This window comes from Mauremys mutica, chromosome 7 (assembly GCF_020497125.1).
Source record: "Mauremys mutica isolate MM-2020 ecotype Southern chromosome 7, ASM2049712v1, whole genome shotgun sequence".
NCBI lineage: Eukaryota > Metazoa > Chordata > Testudines > Geoemydidae > Mauremys > Mauremys mutica.
This window is the reverse complement of record NC_059078.1, coordinates 4,620,568-4,641,782: the sequence shown is the minus strand read 5'-3', so window position 1 is coordinate 4,641,782 and position 21,215 is coordinate 4,620,568. Positions and strand designations below refer to the sequence as shown.

At 39.3% G+C, this 21,215-nt stretch overlaps 1 protein-coding gene across 5 annotated transcripts in view; it reads left to right on the top strand.

Moving 5' to 3' along the window:
• Positions 1–21,215, top strand: part of CADPS (calcium dependent secretion activator) — a 356,811-nt gene that overhangs the window by 216,896 nt on the left and 118,700 nt on the right. For all 5 annotated transcript variants that reach the window (XM_045025308.1, XM_045025307.1, XM_045025309.1 and 2 more), the window contains 2 exons: positions 11,042–11,150; positions 12,780–12,992. In XM_045025308.1, the coding sequence (XP_044881243.1) occupies positions 11,042–11,150; positions 12,780–12,992 (322 nt within the window). The remainder of the gene's footprint in view (positions 1–11,041; positions 11,151–12,779; positions 12,993–21,215) is intronic.

Genomic DNA, 21,215 nt, shown 5'->3' with positions numbered 1-21,215 from the left:
CCAGATTCTCCATTTTGTACCTGTGGGATGAAATTCTGGCTCCTCTGAAGTCAATGGAAACTTTGCCATTGTCAACCATGGGGCCCATATTTCACCCTATGTATATCTCCTCTCTCTGCATTTAAGCCATCCCAGTTATCAGTGCTGAACACCCTCTCATTCAGCCCTTAGTGGTCACTGTGCAGTGTCTTTCTTTCTTCCTATACTTTTTTTTTTTTAACCCCTCCACTTTTAGTGTCATCTGTAAGTTCAGTCATGGTTGAGTTTCCTTCAAAGAAACCAAAAAAACAAAAACAAACCAGGCGGAAAGCAGGCGCCACCCTGCAGAGACTTGTTTGGGTTTTTTGTTAAGTGAGTTGGTCCAGAAAGTACCCTGTAAACTCTAGAAAAGTCTTGGTCTGGGCAACAGCTGGGTAGGAAGGGTGTCGTCTTGGAGTGTTTGATCCTTCACCACTGTCAGAGAAGCAGTTCCACTGACCATCTGGAAATGTTGTATAAACCAGCCGTAGTCTGTCAGTCACAGCTTCGGGACTCTATCCACTCTGGCTAGACAGAGCAGCTGGAAACCTAGCAGATCCAGCTCCACTGATGATTCCCTCAGTGGAGTGGACATGTCTAATAAAATGAAGTGTGGCCAGGGTGGATTTGGGGTGTAGCCATCCCCATGTGTTGCCTTTGGAGCTGTCATCAGGTGTAAGGACAGCCCTGAAGTGAACCACTAGGGTAGAAAAAAGTCATCCTGGGCAATGGTCCTGTGCTGAGAACAGCTTGGCTAGACCAGAGAATCCAGGCCAGAGAGAGAGAGAGAATGTAAGGCCCGATTCTGATTTCATTTACACCAGTGCAGATCAGGAGTAATCAAGTTAATGGGTATAATCTTGCTCCCATTGAAGTCAATGACAAACTTTCAGTAGGGTTAGGATTGCACTCCATGTGTGAAACTGTTGGATTTGATTCTCATTTTGCACAAAGTTTCAAATTTCAGTCTGAATTCCATTGCCTTTGCAGCTTGACTTAACACTCGTTAAGGAGGGAACAGTGGATTACAACTTCCATGTCATACAGCTCACTCTTTATGTGTATAAATCTTTATAAAGAGGTCATTCTGCTTTGGTACTATTCAATATTTTCATTAGTAACTTGGATAATGGAGTAAAGAGTATGCTCATAAAATTTGCGGACCAAGCTGGGAGGGGTTGCAAGCATTCTGGTGGAAAAGAGTAGAATTCAAAATGACCTTAACACATTGGAGAAATGTTCTGAACTCAACAAGATGAAATTCAGTAACGATAAAAGGGCAAAGTACTTCACTTAAGAAGGAAAAACCAAATGCACAACTACAAAATGGTGAATAACTGGCTAGGTGGTATTATTGCTGAAAAGGATCAGGGGGTTGTAGTGGATCAAAAATTGAATGAGTGAACAATGTGACACAGTTGCTAAGAAGGACAATATAATTCTGGGGTGTGTTAACTGGAGTGTCATATGTAAAACACGGTTTCTAAAAGTCCTGCTCTACTTGGCACCGGTGAGGCCTCAGTTGGAGTACAGTGTCCAGTTCTGGGCCCACCCTTTAGGAACAATGTGGACATATTGGAGAGAGTCCAGAGAAGAGAAACAAAAATGAGGAAAGGTTTAGAAAACCTGACCTCTGAGGGGAGGTTAAAAAGCTGGACATGTTTAGCCTTGAGAAAAGAAGGGGGAACCTGATAAGTCTTCAAATATGTTAAGGGCTGTTATGAAGAGGACAGTGATCAGTTCTCCATGTCCACTGAAGGTAGGACAAGAAGTAATGGGCTCAATGTACAACAAGGGAGATTTAGGAAACACTTCCTAATTCTAAATTCTGGAATAGGCTTCTGAGGGAGGCTGTGGAATCCCTGTCACCAGAGGTTTTTAAGAACAAGTTGGCCAAACACCTGATTCTGCCTCAGCCAAAGGGCTGGACTTGATGACTTTTCGAGATCCCGTCCAGCCCTACATTGATCTGATTCTATGGCACGTTGTTAAAAATGCCAGTTTACACCACAGCCAGTGGAACTGCACCAGTGTTAAACCAGCAGTGAGAGGATTGCTTAGCATTGTCACTGTCGACAAAGCCCCATTGGTTTTGATGGTAATTGGGAGCCCTTGGTATCTTGCAGGAGGCACTCGGCTTGCCACAGGCCTAGGCTCTCGGAAACTAAACCTTAAACTGTTTCAGACTTAATTGCTGATAAAAGAAACTACTATGTCAAGGCATCTGGGGAGAGAACGAAGCATTATTAATGACTCTTTATGTGCAGAAGACACAGAAACACATGCATAGATAATCTGATGGTAAATATTTTAGGGTGCTATTTTCTTTATTATATTCTGTGTCTGAATTAACAACCATATGGCAATATACTTGGCAATGAAACAATTGGATTATCCTTTAGCATTGAATTATAGTTGTCAATTCAAACTTTGTCTCTTCTTTTCTTTTGCACTGGAATTCTCCAAACCAGGACCCTTACTCAGAGAAGTAGCTCTTAATCCAGGGACTCTCTCTCCTTCATTGCAAGGTCCTCTGGGGAGGTGCCTTTGGCACTGCTTTGAAAGCAAGGTCTGGGCCATAACTAGAAATAAATAAATGAAGGATAATTGTGAATAAGCATTTGCAGGGTTGGACCCTAATCCCCCCATCTAATGAGAAACCCCAATCCCGTTTATCTCACATGGAGTCCTTATTCTGATCCTTTCCACATCATTATAATTATTTGTATGAGTTTGGATTTTGTGCATTCCTTAGCATGAATCTCACTACTAATCACGTATGCGGGCATCCCATATGTGAGAGCATGGTGTTAAACACATGAAGCCAGGCCACGTTTTCTAATGATACTAGGTCTTTATTCTTCAAATGGCATGAGTAAAATCATAATCTGGCCTAGTGGGACAGTTTGCTTGAGTAAGGCAAGCAGGATTTAGCCGCTGAGAAAATTGCACTTCTGTAGTCCGCCTCAGAAATTCCAGCTGCCGTAACAACTGCTCTGTTATGTCACTTTGTTAATGTGAAATGTTCTGCTGTATGTGAAATATAAACAACAAATGCACTCTGTCCTGTCCCTTAGATGCAGCTCGGGCCCATTGAACTTGTCGGCAGGCAGTAAAGTTTGAATAAAAATATTTTGATCTCCGTATGTTTGTCATTTGCTTTTCATGGGATGCTAAGGATGGCTGCTGGTATTAACACTGATTGGAAGCAAAGGCACTGGTGCCTGTAATTCACTGGATTCTGCTAAATGTACTGAGTGGGATAATGGTTAATTATATAGAGAATGAAGGATGGGGAGCGGTGACTCATGAGGCTAGACACCTCCAGAACCAAGAGATGGAATTTGAAACATACCTGTGTCGTTTGGTACAACATCTAGAGAGGATGGGTCTTATGTACCATATATAGTGTTGGGGGAGCGGGAGAGGTGTCCTGTCTTCCCTTCTGCCTGGTTATATTTAGCCATGTGGGGAGGATTAGACTTTATATCTGAGTTTATATCTGTGGGTTGTAATTTTAATGTTTCTAAGGGACTCCAAGAGAAGGATAGGGGATCCTTTAGGCAGTGGTCCTGCCGTTGGATCAGCATGGGAGCAAGGAGATGCCTATATGGCTACAACTACAATGCCCAATGGTGGCATTTTTGAATTTTACATAAATCTGAACGAATCAATAAACATGGTTGCCTTCTCTTCTTCTGTCCTCTCCTTTTCCTCCCCCCAACTTTGCTCTTCCTCTCCCCTCCATTCAAGTCCAGCGTATGCTACCAGTACAGCATCAGCCTCACCATAAGTAATTTTTGCTGTCGGTTCTGAGAGCAGTTAAGTTATTTCCCTCTCCATTTGGAGGGGAGAGCAAATCATAGGCATGTCGTCACATGAGAAATTCACAGGGCTGAGATTGCTGCCATGTATTAGCCCTTTGTTCAGGAGGTGGTCGGGTGTTTCATAGCTTGTAAGTATTTATTAGAGTGCTTGATGCACATCTGGTATGTTTTATATGGGATAAAAAGTGGCTTCCATTCGAGTAATGGGATATTGCACGAGAAGCCAGAAGGAGATGCTTTCCAGGAGGCAAGTCCACTTTTAGTTGTCTTCAGTGTGAAAGTGCAGTTATGATTTTACTCACATTTAAAAATGTGAGAGGAGAGTAATAATTCATTTATAGTTTGGCTAAAACAATCATTTTCATTTTTTACTGGGGCTCTCTGTGTATAAGTGCTCAGATATTACAGTGATGAGGGCTATGAAAGTACTTAAATGGATGGATAGATAAATGATTAGCTGGTGTGTAGAGGAGAAATGGTTCCTTTGCTCAATTTCTATGTTTTGTGTATTGTGCTCTCTAATGTACACTCCCCTTCAGTATGCAGGTGTGTGTCACTACATGTCTCACAACACAGTCTCCTGTACTTGCTCTGCTAACACACCTCCGTGTATTGGAGGACAGGACTGAATCCAATAGATACAATTTTCTCTTGAGTGTGTCGCCCACCCCCCTTATAGCATGTGCCACCCTTTGAGATGAGCAGCAGAAGAGCAGAATACTGATTAGATGTAAATTACATGGCAGAGACTCGTTACTTGCCTCATTTTAAATTCCAAGATATGCAGCGTGAAAGTGATGGCAGAATATGGCCCTAAGGTTGGATGGAAACAACCTCGCAAGTGAGGAAACTGCTTGGTAAAGTCAGTCCTAATGCCAGTGGCTGTGGTAAGCAGTGAAAGCTTTTAGATCAAAGTTTTACCATGACTGGTTGAAAAAGGTAGTGCACATTCATCCTAGTGTATATGAGCCCATCGCTGACTTTAAAAATGTCTCCTAACTGGCTGCTTCTGCGAAATGTACTCAGCATGCGCATTTCAACCAGCTGGCTGTTGTGGTCCTGGAGAGGCAATATAAAATTCTGAGAGCATGCAGAGCTCGAATTCATGTATAGCTACAGTAATGCACTGCAGGACATAATGAAATGAACAGGAGTTAATACTCACGTTGGTTTTGTTGGCTACAATAGAAAATTCACAATTGTAATTCTTAAGGGCAAGAGAATTAATTACTTTGAGATTTCAGACTGAATCTATTTTTGTCATGTCATCTTCGCGATAACCCCGTTTTGATTCTCTGGCAGCATGTGGGAAGTAACACTTTGCAGTACCTGGATGACATGTCTGCCATGTAGCTTGAAGCAATTTTCAACTGATTGTGTCTGATGATGTTTGTAGAACATTTTGGAACCAGATCAACTTGCTGTAGATTACAAACAGTTGCAGTGTCTGTGCCTGGATCTATAGTTCTAGTGACAGAGTCTCTAAACTCACTGTAATTTAGACTAATAGTGACAGCTCCCGCTTTCAGCAAAACTCAGTTGATTCTGGGTAAGATCAGATGAAATGAGCATTTGGCAATGCCCAATAACTAACAGTACTTAAAATAATTCCATAAAAACAGAGTACTTTAAACAGACATCCTGGCTCATCACGATAGAATTCTGACAGTAAGGGCCCAAATACACAACTCTTATTTGTGTAGATTGGTGTGAGTGGCACTACTTGCATAGACTTCCTGGATTCAAATCTGCCCTTGGGAACACATTCTCACAACTCCCATGAAAAAGTGAATGTGCTTGTTATGTGTGGTATGTAGCTACCTTTAAACATTTAGAAATTGAATGTAAAGAGTAATTTATTGATATCTGACATTTTGTTCTGGTCTGTAGTGTTTTTTAGGTTAAGATAGAGTGCCCGTTATGTTCATTTATGTCCATAAAGTGCTTGGAAGACAATATATTTATCTGGAACCAGAGGACTGAAGTCTTCTGTCACTGTAGAAAACTGTACTGCAGCCGGAAGTATTTTAGTACAGTCTCTCTCCTCTTGGAAGAAAATATTTGTTGTTAATATAGAAATGGTCCATTTAGGAATTCCTCATTGTCCCTTCAGTAGTGAGGAACCGGGATGAAACTGAATAAGCTGTGTTGAACTCAAAGTGAGGTACAGAAATGAACAAGTATGTACAAAGTTCTAGGAAAAGTGGTGTCAGACAGAATTGGTGTATTTGGTTGTTAAGGAGCAATTATAATAATAATGGAGATATACCCATCTCCTAGAACTGGAAGGGACCCCAAAGGGTCATTGAGTCCAGCCCGCTGCCTTCACTAGCAGGACCAAGTACTGATTTTGCCCCAGATCCCTAAGTGGACCCCTCAAGGATTGAACCCACAACCCTGGGTTTAGCAGGCCAATGCTCAAACCACTGAGCTATCCCTCCCCCCAATTAAAAACAGTACTCATGAATATACATCCGTCCCGTTTATTAATTATTAGAAATATACACCTGGTGAAGAAATATGGTGAAACGAATAAGTAAAATCTAATTTGCCAATCTAAAATTAGTGACCCTTGTAATTTTTCTCCTGTTTTCTCTGTTTTCCCTTTTCTTGTTCTCTTTGTCCCTTTCTCTCTCTCACCTTTTGTTCTTCCTTTCTTGTCTTTTTCTTACTAAAAGGAATATTCCTCTCCATGTTCTGTCTCCTTTTCATCCCTCTTTTCCTGACTTGTACCCCTCAACTTTGGTTCTGTGTGAACCTTGCGGGCTGTCAAGTGAATCTTGTGTGTTAGTTGTTCCTCCTGGCAGGCCACTCACAAACCTCCATGCAGAGTAGACCACTGGTAAGCTCAGAGAGGTTAGGGGCTGATGTAGACAAGGTGCAATCTCCATCCAATTCTGCAGTGCTATCCCGTGGAGAAGAAATCTGTGGTTACACAACAGGAAACGAGGAGTCACTTCTCCCACCTAGACACCCCAAAGAAAAAACGCTGCATCCAGACATCCCCGTGGGTTTAAAAATAGTAATCACTCATTTCAATTCCTGCAGATGGCCCAGTCTGACTCTCTGAAATGAACCTGGAATATAAATCTCCCAGTAAGCAAATTTTTAGAGAATCGTTCTTAGACCGAGTGTGATGATCCCATCCCTCATGGAATAGAAAGATTCACATTTTATCACTAGATGTGGTGTCAGCTTGTTTCTGAACCCAGGGGTAAATAGTTCAGGGCCAGCACTTGCGCATAGACAGCTCCTTTTGTGTTGCAATCCTTCGTCTCATCTACCTGAGCTGTTTTAAATGTGAATATTCTGTACTGCTCCTTCACAGTTAATACTTTTCGTGACTAGCAGTGACAGCATATTACTGTCTCATCTGATACCAGTGAGACCTTGACATGCCATCTTCCAAGAACCTCAAAATAAGAGTGTCTAGTGTATTCGTACTGAGTTTGGCTTCATTGGGAGCTTTATGGGAGTTCCATGATTATGTTCTTAGAAGCCTATTCTCCTTGCCATGGTGTCAGAGAGAATTTCTGCAGTAACTCCCAGAAGTGCCAATGGAAGAGAGAAAACCAACTCTGCATCTACACACAGGAGTTGCACTGGTTTAACTAAGGTTGGATACTGCACTAATTGAGCTTAAACGTCTTTGACTTTGCGTGCAGACACTGTTATGCTGGTTTGAACATGGCTTACATCTGTGTAGCTTATACACCTCTACCCCAATATAACGCTGTCCTCGAGAGCCAAAAAACCTTACCACGTTATAGGTGAATCCGCGTTATATCGAACTTGCTTTGATCCACCGGCACTTGCAACCCCCCTCCCCTCCCGGAGCGCTGCTTTACTGCATTATATCCGAATTCGTGTTATATCGGGTCACATTATATCGGGGTAGAAGTGAATCTGTTAAATAATACAATGGGGCAAGCTACACCAGTATAAGCTCAGTTTAAACCCATGGAAAAGTATCCACACACAAAGCTGAAGTGGTTTAAGCTTACTTGGTACAACATCACACCTTTAGCTAAACCAGCGTAACTTTCTGTGTGGAGCAGACCTCAGTGAGATTTCATGAAAATGCATTTACTTGCAATACTGTAAAACTTTATTACACAGTTCCACATTAGGCTGTCCTCTGAACTCTCTACTTCTGAATATTGTCCTGCCTTTAAAAGCTCTTTATAGTTCCGGTGCTACTTAAAGGTATGTCTCCACTGCAGTTGGAGAGGTGATTGCATGTAGACATGCACCCAAGCTAGCTTTAATCTAGTCAATGCAGTACCAATTGCAGTGAAGGCCCAGCGTCGTGGGCTTGAGCGCAAGCTGCACAAGCCCACCCAAGATCCTGGGGACTTGGGCAGCTAACCTGTGCTGAAGTCCAGGACGCTTCACTGCTATTGGTGCTCCCTCTAGCTAGACTAAAGCTAGCTCGGGTGTATCTGTACCTGCTGCAATCACACCTCCAACTGCCATGTAGACAAACTTTAGGTCTCTGACCTCATCTCTTTCTATGGTATCGCCCCTCTTGTTCCCTGTGTTTTCTTTCAACTCTTTTACTTGGACACCAATTACTGCACACCAGGAAACATCCATCAGCTCCCTCAAAGCGACTTTTAAAAACTACTTATTCCATGAAGCTTTCCAATCATTCTATTTGTTTTTACTTTGCATTGTACTTACTCGTGCCTTTAGACGGTAAATTTTCAAGGGAGGGACTTATTTCTTGGCACCCTTTGTCTATTGCATAGCCCTTTGCTCACTTGCAGTGCTATATAAATCATATTTTAAACTTGTCCAGAGGACAGTGGCTTTTGGACACTTCTGTTTTCATTTGACTCATCTTACTTTTCCTGCCATATGACATGTAACCTCTCTCTGATGTAAATTAACCCTATGGTAAGTGCTCAAAATCCTGTTATATCGCCAATATAAATCATTAGCTACATTAAAGATCAAAAAACAAATAGGAGATGAATGAAAACCTGTAGACTAAGATTTGAGCTTGAATTTTTAAAAATTCTATCTCAATTACAGTACTATAACATGGGGAAATATTTTTTTGGTTATGTCAGGCTGAGAAAAGGAAGGTTATTGGAGTTCAAAGGTGGTAATAAAAAAACCCCTTAGTCTTACCAAAATAATATATGTAACAACAGTGCAAATACATGTTTTAATACTTCATGAACTTCTATTCTTGTAAGTAGAATGTTCCAAGCCACAGCTGGAGCTCTAACAAGAAAGTTTCCTTGGATCAGTAGAATGAGAGTAGTGGTATTATTTGTATAATATTGTAAAATTAGAAATACTGACAAAAGTGTGACTATATGTGTGTAAAACATGTGTGTACCTAGTTAATTTGGCTGGTTTCTTATTGGGAATGAAGAATATTTTGTGTCCACGAACTCTGAGATGCAATATATATATATATATAAAGAGAGTCTGAAAATCAGCACCCACTTTCTGGGTTAGAGAGGTTATTCTGTACTAGAGAAGAGTTGTTGTATGTTGCTATAACTGTTGCAGGAAATAAACACAAGTTGTATCACTAGAGGTTGATGTTGGATTAAAATTGAATCACTCCAAAATTAAATTTTTCTTGACATCACTAATTTCAGAAGGTAACTACTTGCAGAGTAATACAATTCTCATTATTTTCATGAAGTAATTGAGAGCTGCCAATAGTAAATAATCAGTAATAAATTCCGCAATTTGTCCAGGAGGTGGCAGCAATGTAAAGTATATGTAAACTGACTGAAAAATAAATGCAAGAGTGCTCTAAATTCTGTGTTTGTGGGCACTAAGGTTAATTTTAAGTGTATTGTTGTTTTTACAGTCTTTTTAATTATTGAATAGCTAGGAAGGTTGAGTACATAATTTCAATCAAAGTTCATGCCAAATGCTTATGTCTAGTATGCGACTGAAAACAATATCTGTTGGTTGTTGCTCAGTATTCTTAGTGGTGGTAGTAAGCAATGAACTTAACAGGTCACTATTATCTGTCTTTTAATCTTATTCCCACAAATGTGTGGGCTGTAGATTTTTATGAGCCGTTCCTGAGAATAAGTTGCCATAATGAAAAATTCTTATGAGTGCATGACAGTATTTAACACAAACCAGTAGAGGGCAGCAGTGTATCGAGCAGTGGTTGAGCAGTGATCTAATCTGCTTGCAAGTAATTTCATGTCTACAGCTTTAAATAAATAGCATTTTATGAGCGATAGATGCCACAAAAATATATGCTGCATGTATATTTATACTAGAGCAATGTCTCTGTAGTTTGGAGGCAAATCTCTTAGCTGCTTGGCTGCCGTGGAGAGCGAACACTTGCACACAGACTGTCTTTCAAGATGTTTCCGCACTTCCAAAAAATGACGAACACAATACATTAATATAAGAGTTTTAAGGAACCACATGAAGTCAAAGTTTCATCCAGAGGTCAACAAAATGTCTAAACTCATAAAATTATGTAAGGAATCCAGGCTCTGACACAACCTTAACAAAGTCATTTGAAATCATTTGACAGTAAATTTCCCTGTAAGTTCCTAGCCTAAAGCACGGAGAATCCTTTGCTTTCTAACAGTCTTCTTTCAGACATTCCAGATTTTAAAATGTGAAGTACAAGTTGGGTCTTGATGCAGCCTGATGGCCTCCTAAAGGCAATTTGAGAGCTGACGGAGATCCCGGAAGCTGAAAAGGCTTCCATCAAGAACTTGACATTGAATGTATCATGTCATACAGATGGTAACTCAGAGGAGTGAGAGCTGCCATTTACAGCACTGATGACAACAACTGCAGAGATCAGTGGGATTTTAAGATTGCTCTAATATGACTGGCACCTAGCAATTTAGCTCACATTGTTTGTGACAGGGTGTCACTCTGGCACTTGTCTGAGATGAATGATAGAGTTTATAAAGCATGTAGCTTCCTCTTTTGGGGAAATAAAAAAACATATGTATCAGTGCAGAGAATTAGGAATCAGCTGTAAAAGAATGTGTAAGAAAATGTTTTGCTAAGCATGTTCAAGTCATAGTCTGGCAACGATCAATAAGAAAATAAAATCTCCTTCTCGATCAGTAAATGAGGATGTACCCTGTGCAAAACTCCAGTTATTGAACATCATTTGTAAGCATTTACACTTTGAATCTCCCTGTTGTGGTAGCATGGTGCCATCTTAGCTTTGTGGTTTTCTTCAGGTTAGTCAATATACGTTTGCTATGTGCAGTTACCGGGAGAAAAAAGCTGAGCCTCAGGAACTACTGCAACTTGACGGATACACAGTGGACTACACTGACCCACAGCCAGGTATGAGGAAAGGTGACAGGTTTTTGCTAAGAGATAAAGCTTGTCACATTTATGGAACTGAAAAATATAGCTGCAAATCAGATCCTTTTCTTTCTGTCTTTGTAGCTAAGCCATGACTGGTTGTCTTATACATATCTTTGTGTTTATGCCAATTGTTATCTATTCAAAACTTGAAAACCACACAGCCTCTAAGTTGATTTGGGGAAACCAGCTGAAGATGAAATATTATCAAATGTCTTTCTAAATGGCACAGAGGCTGGCATTTTCACAGGAACCTAAGCAGGTTAGGTACTCCCAGTAAAACCAATAGGAACTAAGTTTCTAACTGAGCGAGTCTCCTTTGAAAATCCCAGCCTAAGCCTTCAAGTTATTCTCCACTAAGTGACACACACACACACACACACACACACACACACACACACACACACACACACACACACACACACACCTATGCCAACCAATGTACCTGTTTTCATCATAAAAAAAAATACAAGACCAAAGTATCATTTTCACTGATCCGGCTTTTCCAGGGCCTCTCTTGTACACACAATAGTCCACTTCCTGATCCCTTTTCTCATGCTGAGTAGCACCACACCTTACCGATTTCAATGGGACCACTCGTCAAGGACAGTGCTACTCAGCATCAGGATCTGATTCTCTGTGATGAGTTGTGGCACTGCATTCCAATCTGAGCAGATGGGATGTGCCGCTTTGGGCTGTTGGGAGCTGAGCTGTTCTCCAAAGATGACCTGCTCAGCTTTGTGAAGAACTAGGAAGGACCACTCCACTCTGAAATCATGGCCACAGCGGTGTCAATGGTAAAACTCCCATTGGCTTCAGTGGGGCTGGGATTGTACGGATCGAGATTACTGTAGACAGAGGAATGCAGGTATTCGTCCCTCTTACATGGGCTTCAGCAAGTAGCTGGAAAACAGCTGCTAAGGATCTGATTCTGTTACTCCAGGTTTACACGTTGTAACTGAGGTCAGAATCTGGCCCCAAATCAGGGAGCGAGAAAGAAACAAACATGCACCCTCTGGAAAAGAGAAATTCATGAAGCCCTGTCCCCACCCCAAGTCTCGTTTCCAAGATGAGAATTGGTCAGGGGTTGTATTAAGGGCACGGCAGTTAGCGGGAGTTTTTGCTTGAAAAAGGACTACAGCACCAAGCCCAAACACCTGGGGTCAAGAGAAGGGCTGGTAAATGTTACATATAACTGACATCTAGCTTCTGTAAAAACAATCTAATGCTCCATTAGACTGTTAAGATCAAACCATTTGAAAAGTTTCTTAAACCCTTTGACACACGTGCTCCCAACAACACCAACGCAACTTGTTGACTCTAACGTCAATCAAGTTATACTGGAGTAACTGAGAGCAGCTGATACACACACATTGATATAGCTATCCAATGTGTCACCTAGGGAGGTGGTGGATTTTCCATCACTGGCAGTCTTTACATCAAAATTGGATGTTACTTTTTAAAAGGAATGTTTTGGCTCAGTGGGCTGAAAGCAGGAATCACTGGGTGAAATTCTACACCCTGTATTATGCAGGATGATCAGTTCTGCTGCTAAGCTCTGTGAATCTCTGTTACCACGTTAAAATGTTTTGTTTTTTCTCCTGCCAGGTTTGGAGGGTGGCAGAACATTTTTCAATGCAGTGAAAGAAGGAGACACAGTGATTTTCGCAAGCGATGATGAACAGGACCGTATCCTGTGGGTTCAAGCCATGTACCGGGCCACCGGCCAGTCCCACAAACCTGTGCCACCAACCCAAGTTCAAAAGCTTAATGCTAAGGGAGGAAATGTTCCCCAGCTAGATGCCCCAATCTCTCAATTTTGTAAGTAAATAAAGTTCTCCTAGACAGCAGAAGTCTCTGATGGAAAGAGTTTCTGCACTGATGTGAATAAATATTCAGACACAAAATTCCAACTTTTTGAAATATTTTTTTTGTGATTTCTAAGCTGCTTTTACCTCAGTGAATTCATAACCAGTTAACCTTGTGTTTTACCCACAATCAAACCCAAGAAACAAATTATGAGAGGAAATTGTAAAATGAGTATCTTAAAGTGCAATACTTGATACTTTTACTGGAATGCTTTTTCCATCCACAAGAAGAAAGTTGCAGGTCCAGATCAGCGAACTTGATTTGCACCAAAGATCAGGTGCCTAGAGGTGCAAGTGCACAGATTTACACCCACAATTCAATTGCACATTCAAAAACATAGATACAATTGTGAAGGTGCAAAACTCACCCACAAAAGGAGGCTCCTTGTTGAAAACTTAAACTATGGGAAAGTATGTGGTATTTTTAATAGGTTGCTTTTACAGATCAGGTAGGTGGGAATTTTCATCTTATAACTCTTGATTATCTGCACACACTGTGTGTTTGTTCATAGTTTACTTAATTTTATATTTAGCATGATTCTTTTTGTCTTGTCAATGTGATCTGATTTTAAACTAAACAAAAAATCCATTATTTAAACAATCATAAGAAGCCAACACAAGTAAAAAAGGATGAACGAGGTGCGCATTTTTTCTTGAACATATCTTAGTACCACCTTTCATAGCTTTTAATTGTGGACGTGTATCTCCCTTTAACTTCAACAAGAATGATGCATGTGCATCAAGAAGAGACTGAAACCATTAGGTAAAATAAGGAAAAGATCGTAAATTCCTTAAGAAAATCTTCTAATTAAATCAACTTTACATTTAAAATTGAGGAGCAATTAAAATAGTATCTACAGAACTGTAATTGTTTTGAATATTTTGACATGATCAAGGAATTTAGAACTATATTTTCCATATAAGCTGAAATATACTTAGGGTTAACATAATTTGGGCTTTTTTAAGAAAATCAGGATTTAATATACTAGTCTCGGGATTTATAAGAACTATATTTTCCATCCCCATAGAATACAATTGTGGGACATGTAGGACGTATGGACTATTGGACCTTTTTTACTGTGCTTCACGTCCTTGCATATTTTGGACTCTGTTCTGCACTGCATAGCTTGTGTCCCCTTATAACATCCATGAGAACATAGCATGATACAGCTTGGTCAATGCATATTAAGTGTTTTCCCTTCTGTGGTCCTGCTTCTGACCTTACAGAATCAAAATTCCCATTGACCTACGGAGTCATTGACTTAACTATGGACTGAAGGATTGGACCCTACAATGGCATGGGGCCATGAAAGAGATAACTGGCTAAAAGGAGCATCTTACATGTTGGGCAATTTAACTCATATGTCTTGTGCTTCTTCAATAGACCTGTCTGGGACATGGTGATCTTGATGCAATCACAAGGATCATATTTTCACCCACCCAAATTCTTTGTCAAAAGGTTCTTCAAAATCTTGTCCTCTTTGCATCCGTTTGTGGGGCAAAACTTTTTTGGTCAGTAGCCATTTTTGTAAGTATCGTAAGTGAGCAGCAAGGAAGAGGGGTGGAGCAAGGAGCTGAGTGTGGCTCCCTTATGCTAGGGCTGGTTCAATGCCAGCTGTGGCATATTTTAGGGCAACCTCAGAGCTACTGCAAAGTAGGTTAGCTGGTAGCAGCCTGTAAGGGGCTGCTATCGACTGGCATCACTCTGGACACAGCCCTTCTCTTCCCAACATAACCCTATATCAGACCTGGCATAAGAGCTGACTATGCCAACTGCTAGAGTAGCACAACGGGGCCATATTTGGGGAGGGCGTCTGGCCCACACGTTTGCAGGTCCCCGTTCTCAAACACCTTTATCCTTAACAAATATACACTAATCAAAGGTGTTTGCAGTAGGCCTTTCCCACAACCTTACAGGAACTGAAGACAGAGGGTATCAAGGGGTATGACTAAGAGCCACACTCCGGCCATGGTCAGGGCCCGCATCCTATCCTGTGTGACCTCAGCATACGCAACCAAGGGGCTGAGTAAGCAGTACTGTACCCATTGTACTTACAGGTAAACTGAGATAGAGAGGTTCAGCGATTTGCCTGTGAGTGAGTGGCAGGGTCAGGAACAGAACACAGGAGACCTAGCTTCTTCTAACCATTACACAACCCTCCATCAAAGACTTGGGTCATGCACCTTCATTCTCCCATGCTCTGTATATTCCCGTATACTATCCATACATAAAGGTATAGAAACTCCACAAGTTTGAACTTGCGCTTTCCTTCTCATTCTTCCACTGAGGCTGGATTCTCTCCTCCCTCCTCCCAACTAAAGAAGCCAGGATCTTAGATCCCTAAACTCATCCTCTGTGATCAATTAGAGTAAAGAGCCGTCCACGCAGTGCCCTCTGTTCTTCTCAGGTCCTTGTTCCATCCTCACCAGCCTAAAATCTGAAGCCTTTGGCCTCTACGCTACCACCAAGACTCGTTGGCAGAATGGTTTCCACACAACTTTTGCTGTCATTGGAGCCCCTTACTGCTAAAGTTGCTAAAAAAACAAAAAAAACTCTTCAAGAGGGTAATTCCAAAGTGCAGAGTCGGGAACCCAGTCAAACTCCTGCATATTTCTTCCATAGCATCTAGATGAACGGATCCTCCTACACAAGCGACTAGGGGAAAGCAGAAAACATGTCAGAGCCCAGATTCATCCGCGCATTTCAGCTGCTCTCTGCCAATGGCAGCAGTAAGGAGCTAGGACCAGTAGCTTATTTTTTTATGCCTATAAATTAGTATATGTTCTGTGGACAGAATACCGCGCTCATTTAAAAGATCATTGAGTAGTAAAATACATGCAGCTTAAGTCATAAAAAGCAGAAGTGAGTCCTTCATGCACACATGAGGTTTACAGTCAAGTGTTTTGGTTATAGATAGAGATCTGGATTAAATCTTTTAACTTATAATAAATCAAGTATTGCATTTTAAAAGGGGTTTTTGTTTGCTGGGGGTGGGTTGTTTTATTCGTTGTGTTGCCTGCAGAAAGGTAAGAACTACTGTTAAGCACCTTATTCTTGTGCATTTAAGTATATACCTTGCAGATCTTATTTTTTTTCTTGCTTATTATAGTGTAAAGTTCTTGGCAAACGAAGCACTTGCAAGAAAGTAAATGTTAAAGCAGTGTCTCTATAAGTTGTTTTGTTATTGCTTTCATGGGCAGAGTAAGCTGCTTAAAGATGATAGAACTGTTTTCTGTTATACACACACGCGCACACACAAATCCAACACTCCAGTCTTGTTATGTAGCTGTCTGTTAAACAGAAACTTGAGAACAACACATTTTGCAGTGGGGAAACTTGGGAGTAATACTGAATTCATTTGGTTCCCACATAATTTGACTTAGCAAATATAAACTTTATGCATTACTCAACTTGTCTTCTAACTGGCTAGCAACACTTGACTTTGAAATAAACAAACAGCTCTAAGCAAGGGTGGAGTATATTTTTTGTGCAATTTAAATATTGGAAAAAAATAGATCCTGCTATTCATTAATTTGTGTATGACTCTACAATCCCTTTTACGTGGGTGAAACAGCACCTGTTAGACTGAGAATTTCTGCTTTTTTATTGTTGTTTTGCTACAATTTAAAAGGAAAAAATACACTAACACAAAGCTATACTTTTTCTCAAATATTTGCATTTATAAGCGAAAAATCCCAAAGCCATGCTTGTTTACTGTTGAAATGATGTACAGTACTGTAGTTAATAATGCTGCCAGGATATATTACACCCTTTGGCAATATATTAAGCTTCATAAAAGTGGTCACTTGTATGGGAGCACCAATCTTTGTCCATTCTATGTCAGTAGTACATTAAACCAAAAAAAATCATACTCAGCTTTCATTTTTTGAAAAAAATTTCTTTTAAACGTTAAAGATTGGTCAGTAATTGTTTTACATACCACTTGTGATTATACTTCATTTTTAATGTGTGTTTATATTTAATGGCTGTTAATCACATCATATAGCAAGAGCTGGCTGTTCTGAGAATTGTAATTGTTTGTTCCACCATAATAAATGGCTAGGTTTATTGAGCTTCATAAGAAATTTTCAGCTGTAAGTGTCATTGTTGTTTTGGGGGATTTTTTTTAAGTTTTCTTTTTCATTCTTTGCTTGAACCCGAGTACTTTAGCGCTAGGTTAGGGTTCCTGTCTGCTTTCCTGAGCCTTGTTGCTAGTCTTTATGTTATTCTGGTTTGTTCCTTCTTACCCTGCTAACTTCTAGCTGGACTCAAGGGTAAGTGCTTCCCTGTAGCTAGCACAGCTCAGATAATCAGACTAGATTATCTGACATATGCAATGTGCTTATTTTTCACTTAAATCTTTCTCATGTTTAGATTTTGTAGTAAAACTTTCCATGTTATTTTCCTGAATTTAGGTTTGAAATGTAAGTTTCCATACTGAAATTAGGATGCATGTGATGTTTGCATAATTGCCTTCTCTCCCTGGCTTTCACATTGGCATCAAGTGATCCTCTTAGTAAAGCCAATCATTAACATTTCCTATTTTTCATCCCAAGATGTAAATATTAACATCACAATAAATCTGTAAATAATACCTTTTTTTTTGTTTCATGGAATTTACATCTAGTTGACTGCTTAATGCCTGAAAACAGATCATTTTGCACTCTCTCATTTTTTTCCGTTCCAATTATTAGCATGGTGTAATGCACCAGCAGTGTGGGGGTAACCATGGACACCTCAAAGCATAGAAAGGTAGGGTAGTAAACCTGAAGAGGCCTAACTGAGCAAGACAAGGTGTACTTCAGAGAAACAAAACCCAAAACAGAAAGACATTCCGTGCCCATCCAAGCGTGAGGCTTCATGGTTTGACAGTTTCTGATCATGTACAATCAATAGTGGGTTATTCTGAAAGCAAACTGTAGCTCTTGGTTTACTGTATATATTTCCGGACAGGAAAGAGAATCCACTCTGCGTTAAAATAGTTTAGTCACAGTAGGGACTCTTCCTAGTCCCCAAAACAAATATACAGGAATGTTTAGCATGTGGTCTCCAATGTCATTCTTATATCAAAGAAATGCTTTTTAAAATATAATCATTTAAGAAAATTGCTATAAGAGCTTTTTATCCTCCTTTTGTTATTGTCCCGTAAAGATACCTATTTAAACAGAAAGATAATAGTTTAAATTTGTGGAATAAAATTTTTTTCCTCAGTTATTTGTTCAGTCTTAAATAAAATAGACACTGTACTAATTCTTTATTCATGTTTAAAATGCTGTTCCGCAAACACATGGTGAGTGCATACTTTACTTAAGAGGGAGTAGAAGCTGTTGGTCATGAGAGCTGGCAAATATGTATTTGGAGTATTTTGAATGCAATTATGAGAAGGAGCAGGTGGTATCTACCCTCCTGAGCATTAAACAATACTCCTTTTTTTCTTGCATAAATGTACCCCCAGGTTGCAGGCAGCATTTCTTTACCCCTTCTTAGCAGATACTACTTTTTCTTTTCTTTTATCTTTTAAAATTTTTTGGATGTCTGATGAGGATTCTGATCCAACTTTGCCATACAATGTTGACTTGGTAAAAATTAAGGATTTCAACACTTTTTAAAGAAAGAATGAATGAATTTGCGTCTGATGTGCTTTAATTGCTTTATTATATATATAAATATATATATATATAAATCCCATGAGAACACTATGGCTTCTTGTATTGTCAACTTGCAGATGCTACATATCAGGAATGCAGTATTAAAATATTAATTCGCTTCTCACATAACTTGCATGAATTTAAAATTAGACTATAAATCGCTTTTTTGTGCTTTAAAAAGCATGAATGACTTATTTTAAAAAAAAGTATATTTCCCCATCATTAATTCAAAATATTTTTAAAAACAGTTAAAAAACCCATGTTTTATCCTGGAATTAGCTTTTCTCTAAAATCTAATTTTTACTTATTCTGTGAACCACTTGGTTTTATCACATATTATAAACTGTAATTCACTTAACTACTGATTCTTGAATAACTTAGATTTAATTTCAAGATATAGTATAATTAATAATTTACAGTAAAGTGATTTACTCACTATTAAATCTTTAAAATGAAGTTGTAAAATATGTTTTCATATCCAGTAGAGGGAAAAGTAAAACCAAATAAGAAAAAGCACGACAGAATAGTCTCATTATTTAAAACAACAGTAACAATACTAAAAATGAGCTCTTGTAACTTTGGGCATGTAGGTAACTTCATTCACCTGAGTAGTCCCATTGCTCTCGATGGGTTAGGTGAGTAAAGCTACATGCATAAGTGTTTGCAGAGAGGGACATAATCGTGGTAAAATATGAAATATTAATTGGATTGACTTTTGATCAGTGGCAACATTATATCGTACATAAAGAAGGGACACAAATATCATTGCCAGCAATTCAGTAAGAAACAACAATATGGTGCTTGAAGTCCTATTTAATTTAATTGTTTATTTATTTGACTAGAACACTAGCAGTGTGAGCTAGTGTTTTCAGTTCTGCAGATTCAAGCAAATCTCAGTTCCTAGGCACTTTCTTTTGGTGTTTTGTTAACAAGTAGTCATTCTGAGAGTCTCTGTAAGTTCTGCTTAATCTATGAGACCATGAAGAAATTTAGCTATTCCTCAAAGCATGCAGTCAACTGTGTGGCACAACACAATGAGCAGGGAGTTCGCCTGCAGTTCTGCTTGCCCTCTCTCCCACTGTTGTGCATAGCTGAAGAAGAGTTAAGTTACTGAAAAACTTAGCGTTGTAGTCTGACCATGCCAATAAAGACTCTTCTAGAAATATCTGTAAATGAATAGCTGCCATCAATCATTGTCATTCCTTTATTTCATGTCTCTTGATGAGGTTGACTAGTGTCATTGTTTGTTACCGTCCAAACCACATCTTCATTCTTGTAATGTCAAGCAGATATGACAAGTACACATTTTCCAGATGAGTAGGACACAAAGTCACCTTTTAATTTACAGTTTTATAAACAAATGTGTTGTAAAATTTACTGGCTGTTCAGTTGCCCTTGGTACTCAAACAAAGTCACTCATTACTGAAAATAAATAATTTGGAGTTGGAAATTCTTACAATAAAATGGCTACCCATAGCCTTTTATAACAAGAATTCTTTTATGGAGCTTGTCCCCAGTTGTGAACTGCAGCAGTCTTAACAAAATCTGCCTAAATTCTTACTGTAGCAAACGACACGGGGGGGTGGGGGGGAGGGGAAACAAAAACACAAATAGCAAGAAAGGGATGTTTGACCTTTTTGTCTGTTGCTTTTAATTGACTGTCGTAAATAACAGAAGGACTGCCCTAATAGAACAGAGTGGTGGGGCATTTTTTTCTTCCTTTTTTTTTTTAATATCTATGTCTTACTGACACTGACAGATTTTTAAGACTATGACTTCAAACATATATACAAAATATGTGTTTGACAGAGAATCACAGTACACATAGCTAAGGCAGACAAGATAGACATGCCAGTTTTTTGTAATGCTACAAGTGGAATAAAATAAAATTGCAATAAGAGAACTGTATTAAGAAGGGCAATCATGTAAATTTCAAAGTTTAGCATAAAAGACTACAGCATATAGTGTTCAAGAAAGAAGGTTAATAGAGTTTGTGATGCCAGGATAACTTTACTCACAGTCTAAGATGTAAAACAACTTTTTTGGCCAGTAGCATAATTTTGTCTTGGGGCCTTGAATAAAGAAGTGCCAACTAACTTGGCAAAGCACCTTGGAAAGGGATTGTAAATTACAGAAACAGCACATAACACTCTCTTTTTCTTTGTATTTAATTATCATTGTTATGAGAACAGATTAGAGTCATAAGGCCAACAACTGATTTATTAAAAGTGTCTACAAATTATATGTACAGTTTGGGTCTGAGTTTGAGCCATCAACCTTTATTTTGTAATTTGCGTAAAGGCACGTTCAAGCGATACAAATTTTTTATTTTGAAAGATGGCTGTTTTATATAGGAAATCATTATTTTACATGCAGATGTTGTTACTTTAAAATCTTGAATGCCTGTCTGAGGCGGTTGAGGCAATGTATTTATGCTTTGCTTTTTCCTAGGTGGGTAAATGTTTTTAGTATAATTGGCTTCTAAAATTCAGCTTTAGGAATAATTTAAAAAAAAATCAAGATACAA